The 9,827-nt window shown below is 39.0% G+C and overlaps 1 protein-coding gene and 1 long non-coding RNA gene across 2 annotated transcripts; both read left to right on the forward strand.

Moving 5' to 3' along the window:
- LOC112282928 (uncharacterized) lies at positions 1-4,474 on the forward strand. The gene is made up of 9 exons (XM_024521125.3): positions 1-426; positions 576-2,401; positions 2,517-2,592; positions 2,782-2,922; positions 3,105-3,224; positions 3,336-3,434; positions 3,543-3,602; positions 3,710-3,804; positions 3,994-4,474. Exons 2-9 carry the CDS (start codon positions 831-833, stop codon positions 4,091-4,093), a joined length of 2,262 nt encoding a protein of 753 aa, XP_024376893.1. The 5' UTR covers positions 1-426; positions 576-830; the 3' UTR covers positions 4,094-4,474.
- Positions 4,475-7,410: 2,936 nt separating this feature from the next.
- Positions 7,411-8,703, forward strand: LOC112282130 (uncharacterized). Its single transcript, XR_002969785.3, has 3 exons — positions 7,411-7,571; positions 8,047-8,091; positions 8,227-8,703. It is a non-coding gene; the product is annotated as an uncharacterized LOC112282130 (long non-coding RNA).
- Positions 8,704-9,827: the final 1,124 nt, after the last annotated feature.

A 9,827-nucleotide genomic window follows, 5' to 3' on the forward strand; every position in this document is an offset into this window, starting at 1 on the left:
AACAATCCTCGCGATGCGATGTCTCCCTGCCCCTCTTTGATCGCCCCCGCACCGCGCATTTGGTCTAGACTCGCCTTCTTCTCGTGGGTATTTGTTGTGTTGTTGTGTAGAGTTTCAGTCTGCGAGATTTGGACAATCGGTTTTTAGGTGGGTTCAGGTCTTCTGAGTGATTTTTGGATTGTGGAGGTGTTGCTGCTAAGGAAGAGTTCGTGGAAACTGTTCGGAGGAAGAGGAGGAGGAGGAGTTTGAATCCAGGATTAGAATAAGAGGAGAGGGGGGGATTGTTGGACAGAGTAACGTGAGTTTTTGGTGAGGGAGGTCTACGATTTTAAGTTCTGGATGTGGTCGAAGGCAGCGGAGAACTTCGGGCGAAGCGAATCGCGTGGAGGATTGACGATGTTGTAGCACCGGATGGTTTTTTTGGAGGTACGAAGTGAGAGATTTTTGGTCGTTTTGGTTGGGTTTGGTTGGATTTGGTTCGTGCGATTGAGGGGGATTGCGGTCGTGGAATTGATCAAGCGTGTCTTGGAGGAATCTTTGGTGATGACGGGCAGGAGGTTTTTGACTGTGTGCAGTGCCCTGGCAAGATTTGTAATGCGTGCGATCCTGGAGTTGGTGTGTGTCAAGATGGACTTATATATGGTTACAGTACTGCTTCTGCCTTGACAACTTTCTGAATCACTTAGCAAGACCTCGTGGAGATCAGTGGTGTGGTTCTGATCCCGTATTTTCTCACCGTAGAACTGATTCGTGGGTCACGGTGAATCTGAATTGTTTAAGGTGTAGCACTGAATCTGTAAGGCTATTGACCCTTCAAAAGTTTCTGACTGATGGCTGTGGAGGCCTTAAAGTCCCCTTTGCAACCTGCGTCCAATGGCGCCGGGGGCTGCTTTGGTTATGGCTCTGCCTCCGTACAGAGCGGGGGCTGCCACGCAGAGAATTGCAACCCGAACATGGGCAAAGAGGCGGTCACGCCTGGGAAGTGTGCTCCCAAGAAGGCGCCTGGAAAACCCAAATCCACCATCCTGTGCGATAACGATGTGGGCAAGTCTCCTGTTCGAAGGAGACTGGATTGTGACGCTGGAGCGCTTGAGGGCGGGGTCCTTGGGAAGAGCCCAGCGAAAGTTGCTATGCTCAGAGAGGTCGGGAATTCTCCTCACAAGCACTTTTGCAGATCACCCAGGTGTGCGGCGAACAACCCTGATTACGCAGTCCCTGCTCCACGGCAGTATCTGAAATCGAAGCGCCACTTAATACCTGGTTGGCAGCCACCACAGAACTCTAAGCTGAAGGCCTTAGCTTCATCGGTGCCTGTAGAGGATAACAGTTATGATCATCATACAATCTGTAATGAAGCTGTAGAAGAGAATAACGGAGAGGACGTGTTTTCCAAGACTGTTGTTGAAACTGCTCCTGACGGAATTGAAGGAGAACTTACCAGAGTAAGCGACACTGAAGCCTGTCTGGTTCCAGTTGTGAAACATTCCACCCCGCGAAAGATACATGTCGTCGAACCACCTATTCAGTGGGTCGGAGCCGACGTTGAAGATCCAGCAACAGATGTGGAGGGAAGAGTGGGTCCGGAGGATGTAGTCGAGGTTCTCCAGCCGCAGTCTGTGCTTTCAAATTCAACTCGCGAGGGTTCAGTAAATAATGCCGTAGAAGATGTCAACCTTGAAAGCAGAGACTGTAATGAAGGAGCACTGTCCACGTCGACCACATCGACTCGTCCCCGAACTGGCGATGATGTTACATTGGATGCCACTAGTCGCGGGATACCCGTGATCATGGAAGATTCTGTACGTGCAAGCAGAAACACAGTGTCCAGCGGTTTCTCGTTTAGGTCCAAAGGTGATGGGCGAAGTTATAGTAGGAGAGACACATTTGGTAGCTCGCGCCCTCTGCGAAGAAAATATTACAAGATGGGTGGTAGGCGCCTATCTGTCGGAACTTCCAGTAATCAATCCATATTATTAAATAAGCAGGAAGGACTGAAAAGAAAACAGGCGGAGGAGTGGATGTGGGACTCAGCCATTAAAGACGCTGTAATGCGACTAGTTCCTAAGGTACCTGGTACTGTCAACGCCTTAGTGAAAGCATTCGAAACCGTTAAGCTCACGGAAGAAGAGATACAAAGAGCAAAGTACAAGAACTCGCATGTTGGTCGATTGGCTCAGAAAGATTCACAGTTTTCAGGAGGATGCGGAGCACCTGAATCTTCATCAGTAGACGTATCGCAATTGGAGACCATTGCCTCCATAAATAAAGTGCATGCGTGGGATGAGTCCATGGCTTCGGCAGAGCTCGTCGACAATATGAATTCTCTCCATCCTGAACAAGATGAGAAGGACCTCCCAAAGACGCCGAAAAGGGTAGAATCGAGGATTGCCCCTTATACCAGGTATGATACTGCTGTTCAATCATGGTAACTTCCTTAGAGAATTTGAATGCTGTTTCTCGAGTTGTGATGTTGTCTAGTTGTTTGACACTGAGCCAAATGCGTTATCTGGAAGCAGCAAGTCAGCACCACCGAAAGTCCGGACTCAGCTATGGGCAATTAGTGGCGAGCAAAGCACGACCTCTAAAGATGACGTGAGTCTTCATTTGTTCTTTTCTCTAGACCTCGTCTTTACTCCACGTGGTTCTCTTTACAAGGTATTAGTCAACGCAGTATGTAGAGTTCAGAAGTCGATGCTAAGTATTCAGATAATAGTTGAACCAGTGAATGGCTAAAGAGTGTAGAAGACGTCAGCACTCAACCGTTGTGGTTACTCTTTTCAGACTTGCAGCGACAAAGGGGCATCCACTTCTTCTGGAAAAACAAGGACAACGGCATGGACTTGTACTCGGAAAGGTCAAGCAATGCGCTTGCAAAAACTTAAGCGTTGCACATCGCTGCACCCCTTTAGACTCCGTACTGAGGTAATTTGCGGGACGGCAGTTTCGAGATGTTTCGTAATCATGCAATATGCCGAGGCAAATGGAAGGGACTTCAGAGAATTTTTGTTCGTAGAATAGGAATCAGTAGGCTGTGCCAAGCACATTCCGCAAGTTCACATCTACCTTTTTTGAGACCTTTGCATTGATCACATTGGGAATTGCAGGAAAGAGGAGCAATGAAGGAGTACGAGTTTTCAAAGAGGCTTCAGCATATGTGGCAGGAAGAGGAGCGGTTGCGGATCCCATTAGCGCAGGGATTACCGTGGACAACCGAGGAGCCTGCGGTACTCCCCATCACATATATTTCACTATTATCAGGTTATTCAATTACATTCTATACCTCCAGCCTGCTATTTGGGGAACCGTTCTGAACTTCTAATTCCCCTGTGCTGCAGATTCCGCCTAAGCCTCCAGTGAAGGAGCAAACTAAGCCAGAAGCTTTCAGGCTCATTACTGACATTAGAGCTGTCGAGAGAGCTGAGTTCGACGATTGTGTAAGTGCCTGGCCCTCTTCGCACTACGCGGTGCGCGATGCGGTTCACCCGATTTATTGACTACTGTCAGATGCCTTGATGTTGCTGATTTTGTATCACTCGTTGCAGGTTGCTGAGCGCCAAAGACAAGAGGAAATGATGAGACAGGAGGAGGAAATGCGACGCAAGGTATGTTATCGATTTCTCTCCGACTCCTGATCAGTTTCGAAGCTTTACACCTCATCTGCAATTCCTGATGCTCCATGATCAGTTTGTAACGATCAGTACTTCTTCAGGTTGCGGAGGAGGAGGAAGTGAGGAGGCTGCGACGGGAGATGGTACCCAGGGCACAACTTATGCCCTACTTTGATCGTCCCTTTATGCCACGCCGGTGGGTCCCTCTCTATCCACATTGATGTTACGGTTTTTGACAGTGGACATAGTTGCTCTAATTACTGGACCAGTGTGGATACATCGCTGTGCAATGCTTGCCTTTTAATACCGTAGTGTGTCGCGGGAGGAGAGACTGTTAGATCCAGTGTAATTACACTTTGTAATGGTGCTTGTAATGATGCTGCAGATCGTCAAAAAAATTAACTGTGCCCAGAGAACCGAAGTTCCTCCTGAAACAGCACAAAAGGCCCAGGTGCATGGCAGGTTGCAGCTCAATTGCTGCTTAGAGAATAAGCTAAGTCAATAATCGAAACTACATCTCGTACGTGAGACCCATTCTTCTTCCTCTTAACTGTAGGTGGGAGAGCCCAATTCCCCAGCTTTCTCAAGGAATATTCTTGTCACAGGTTTTATAAGTCCACCTCGCTCACCTGTGAAGCCATCTCCTGTAAGGTGAAGATCTGTCGTGGAAAAGTCACAGGGCACCAATCTGAGTGCATCATGTAGCCTTCTCTGCCAGAGCATGCAGCCTTTTTTACAGGAAATAATAGATATGTACTATCTCCCATAGTATTACCCTGATGTATTTTTTGAGAAATTGTAACATGTAATGACCACAGCCCACTCGGCTGAATTTATCTAAGGTTTCAAGTCATGTTTTGGATCAATCACGTGTGGAGCAGACCCCTTCTCTGTGCTGTAAGTGCAGTAGCTTTGTTGTCTTGTGACACTCAGGGAGTGGAATGGAAAACAAATGATGCAAAGCAACATTTACTGCAGTATTAACCTAACTTCTCAAAGTCCTAGGAACCATGCCCAATTTATATGGAATAACTTCAAGATCTCCACGTTTAAAACATCCATTAGCCTGCTGATGAATCAACTACAGAAAAGAATTTGCTCGAAATCAAACATCCCATAGTAGATAGTTTTTTTTTTTTTGTTATTTGGATTCATTTAGAAAAACATCACATGGAACCACATTGTACAACTACAGCAAACCCAAAATTAAGGCAAGCTCAAATCTACTGTCAACTTTTCACTTTAGTTAAAGCTAACCTTGAAATAATGAAATAACCTTGAAGGGGGGAAGGCAGGAGACAATGAAGCACAAGTTGTGTACACACATCCTCATCAGGTAAATTAGTCAAAGATAATTTTAAATGCTTTGATAAACTTGATCAATGATTAGGAATATTTGATTTGATTATTCAAATCTTTGCTTATCAATTAATAATTTCTGCTTTTGATTGGGCTTGATGTCTTTTGAAAAATTCCCCAACCACTAGCTTGTTAAAGTGTATTCTATGATGTTGAAATATGTTAAATTATGTCATGCCCATGTACCAACATGTAGACTTTGTCAAAAGCCACCCTCGCAGAAATCAATAACCAACCATTCTTCATGTAGAAAGATACCAAGTCCATTCCAAATCCACAAATGATTGGCAAACTTTACAAGAATCAAGGTGGTAGTTTAGTGTGATGAAGGTGGTGGTTTAATATGTTTTTATGGATGGTTTTGGCCAAGTATATGTGTTGGTTCAAGAGCTCAAAGTATAAAAGCCTTCTAAAATCTTATATCAATTAAACCACAATGATTTTGATAATTTTTTCTTTTGGAGCATATCAAAACCTTATTTCTCCACCAATTATATTTTTTTCTTATAAAAAAACCCCTAGATTGCTGAAAAACCTTGAGTTGTTAATTTAAGATATTTTAATGTTAGATATGTTTCAAGAGAAATATCTCCAATGCATCAATTAAATGAGAAAATATGCACAATTTTAAATTCAAAGCAATCCAAAGAACAATAAAGAAGTACCAATCTAATAATAAACTATTCAAAGATTCTATAAGTTTGGATTGAAAATAATACATGCATTAAATAGAACTCTTTAAGTTTCAATTAATTTTCCTTCCATATAAAATGCATGGCACATTCTTAGCCATCCAATATATCATTTATCCTCTAGATTATTTATTTATTTTAATCATTTGATTGTTTATTAGTTTTATTGCAAATTACCTCTTCTTATTCTTTTCTTTTTTTTCTTTTCTTTTCTTTTCTGTATAAATTGTCTCATTAGTACATATTAATCTATTAAACATGTGCATTACTTCAGATTTTGTTTTTAAATAATACAATATACTTTTAAACCTAAAATATTACTCGTAGAAATTAATTTAACAAAAAGGTCTCTTAAGATTGTGAGCTTGTGATTAATTTGTCTTTAATAAATTGATCCAAATCTAAATCTAATAACCCTATGAATATTTGTAAAATCTATAAACATATCTACAAACATATATAAGACATATATTAAACACAAGAAGAAAATATCTTATAACTAATTTGTCTTGTATGTTCAATTATTACAACACTTTTATATTAGAGAATATATATATATATATATATATATATATAAGAAAACTTGGATATAAATCAAAGAGACAAAGAAATTGTGAAGAAAAGAACTTGAAAAACTCATGGAATTTTGAAAACATGGGAACAAAGGAACATGAGAACAAAAGAACCAGAGAAATTGTAGTGCCCAATGACACAAGTTTATGCAAGAAAATATAAATAAATATTTATATATGCTTGGGCAGAATTATACATATTTTCAAAAAAAATGAAAGTTGGCTTTGAAAATATTTTGCTATTTGATTTAAAAAAAAATCTAGTTCACATGCAAATCACTACCTATTATTTTTATTCAAATTTGTTGCATATATCATCAACTCCTCTCATGAACCAATAGTACATCTTCAAATTAAAATCAAAATAAAATTACATAATAGATATCCTATGTGAAAAAAAAAAAGCACGTCTACATCTTTATCTTTGTATTTCCTGTTGGTTTTCAGGGCGATAAACAATTGTTGCAAAATATTTAAACTAAAATTGATCATAAAGTAGTCTGCAATGACTGTAAAGATGGCAAGATTGGACTCAAGAGCACAACCACAACTACACATGTTGACGATTTGAATCCCACCAATAAATTTCCTTGACAAAACCTCGCTTACGGCTCACCCCTGCAGTGTAAAAATAAAAAAACACACAAAAAATTTAAAAAATATAAACCACAATGCAGAACAAAAACTGCACAAGCACCTGCCGACAATCCGATACCCGGACGAGTATCAATCTTCCCACGAAAGGCCCGTATACCCTGCGAACGCCAGTTCCGCGATGCTGTCAAAGCACAACTAATCGAAAACGAAATACGACCACGTGGGCTCCTTCACGGAAAACTGAGGAGAACTACGTTCCCATTCCCGGGAACTTTTCCAAAATATCTGAGAGGAAAAGAATAGAATAGTGCAAAAGGGGGAATGCGTGGGAGCGTGGGAGTTGGTGCGCGTATGTGTGTGTGCTGTGGAACGCTGACAAGACCTGGTTGAGGTGTCGAGACCTGGTGGAGTTGTCAATAAACCGTTGCTTACTCGAGATGGCTTCTGACACTTGGGGATCTGATTCCTTTACGACGTGGATTCCTTTGTGGTCGTCGATGTCGGCTGGTGTGGCCCCAACCCTGGCTCCGTTGTGTGTATATGAAGGGGAGCTCAGGCTGTGATTTCGACAAATGTGCTTTCTGACTTCGATCTCTTTATTCCAGAGCCAGATTTCTTAAGAAGTGTATTTGTATTCACGCGTTTCTGAGGTATTTTTTGAGAATTTGAGCTTCGTTCATCATGGATGGGTGCGGCAACTCTAATTGCAACTGCGGTGCCGATTGCACTTGCAGCCACTGCAAGTAAGTGTTCTCGTTGTAGCGGGTTTTGCTGGTCGGGTGCTTGCTGCTGTAGTATGTGATCAGGTGATTTGCTGGTTCATGGTTGATTTTGAGCTGTCGGGAATGGTAGGAATTTTGTAGGAGTGTAGACGTTTGCGTCTGCTGTTGAAGGCGATGTGGTTGGTAATGTGGCTCGGGGTTTACGTCTCGCCTTGTGATATGTGCAGCAGTTATTGGTTTTTGATTGCGATCGATTCTTTTGTTTCCTTCTGAACTCTCTGAGGTTTTAGATTATTAGAGTACGCTTCAAAACAGTTCTTCAAGAGTGAGTGGTTTATTGCAGTGTGTTTGAGAATGAAACTCCACGTTACATGCGGCTAGAGAGCTTTCTTGATCGTAGAGGTCTTTGATTTTTTAAACTGTTTCTGTTATTTCTGCATGCTAATTTCGCAATCGTTCGTGAAGTGTTCTAATTAGTAGTTGTTTGGTCTTGTAGATGTGGAAGGACACTTGCCGCACCTTCATTTGGTGGAAACCGCAAGTAAGTGTACTCTTTATGTTTTTTCTTCCTCGCTTTCTTTCTTTCTTTCTCTTTTTATTTTTATTTTTATTTTTTCCCCCCTTTATGCGTTCAATTCTTCATTTCTGTGCATGGTTATGCTGTTGGGATTTGCAGCTACAATGTGGAGAATGATTGCAAGTGCGGACACAACTGCAATTGTGCTGACTGCGACTGCCACAAGTGAATGAAGCGAACCTCCTGGACATTAGAGGCTTGATTTACATTAGAAATTGTAAATACGATCTCAAAATGACACTTTTGTGGTTTTGAGTTCTGAGAATCCATAGAATCATACGTATTTCAGGCTTTACTTTCAGGATTATTATTGGAAGTTAGTTCTAAGTACTCATTAGAGTTAATGAGTTTTCTGTTTCTTTTTCAACTTAGAGTAAATAATATTTCTATGTAGCAGAATGAGTTTTAAATAGTTGGTTAATAGTGATGTAATTATATTTCTGCATGTAACAGTCTTCAAATTTGAGGTGCTCTGCAGTAGAGAACTTTTGCAGAAGGCTGTGGCTTATGCTAATGACATATTCAGCTTTTACCATGGGAAATAAACGCTGCTAAACAGTTGTTACTTTTTTCTAATCCTTGTTCACAATTACTCGACTGTAAGCAATTGCCTGTCAATATCTGTAAACTATTCATGCTCCCCTAATTAATTCACTTAATAAAGTTGAAGATTTTGAATGTAAATTTATGTGACTTACTATGTTCAGCTATATCTTCAGTTTATATGCTTATCTATGAATAATCTTCACCACATATAAAACATAATTATGTATCTATTAAAATTAATTTGAGTTAAGACTCAAAAACAAAAAACTTGGATATTAATGATTATATATTTAGAAGCCATTCTTTTTAAATATCTTTATGATTATTGAAACATCTTTGAACTTTAAAAGTTGCAAATGCACATAATATGTAAATTTTAAAAGTCTATAGATATTAAATGTTGTAAGTAAAAGTATATGTATTTTGTAAAAGTTGACATCACAACACTTAATTCTCTTATGGAACAATTTCAATGAATATATATATATATATATATATATATTACATATTATCATTTACATACATACCAATTTTCTATTGACATTACAAAAAATATATAATTGACATAGTAAAAAGATGAGTAGCTTCAAAAAAAACATACTACTATGTTGATGAATGATTTGTGATATCATTTTCTAATATTATTATCTGATGTTTCATATCCATATACTATAGTTGTATGAAAAATAATTATATTTTGAATATTGAATACATATTATAATATTAAACCAATCATTGATTTATTTGACTTAAAATAATATAAAATCAAAATTTTTGTATTCAAAAATTAAATATATATATATATATATATATATATTGAAATGTTTGTTCTAATTTAAATTTTCATATAATACTTTAATATGTATTGTAGTAGTATTTGTATGAACTCAACATTCTTTTTATTTTTAAGAATTTAGTAGCAATAACAACATGTAAAAATTATATAATAAATATGTATGTATTTATATATACACATACATACATACATACATACATACATACATATATATATATATTAAACAGAAATTAAGTTGATTTGTAAAAAATATAAGAAATGCATGCAATGAATTAAAGAGATAAAAAGTAAACATCAAAGAGATCAAAGTTGTAAAGAGTTGATATTAAAGATGATATTCTTAGTGTATGATCCCTTA

Source organism: Physcomitrium patens, chromosome 5 (assembly GCF_059467195.1).
Source record: "Physcomitrium patens ecotype Gransden chromosome 5, ASM5946719v1, whole genome shotgun sequence".
Classification (NCBI taxonomy): domain Eukaryota; kingdom Viridiplantae; phylum Streptophyta; class Bryopsida; order Funariales; family Funariaceae; genus Physcomitrium; species Physcomitrium patens.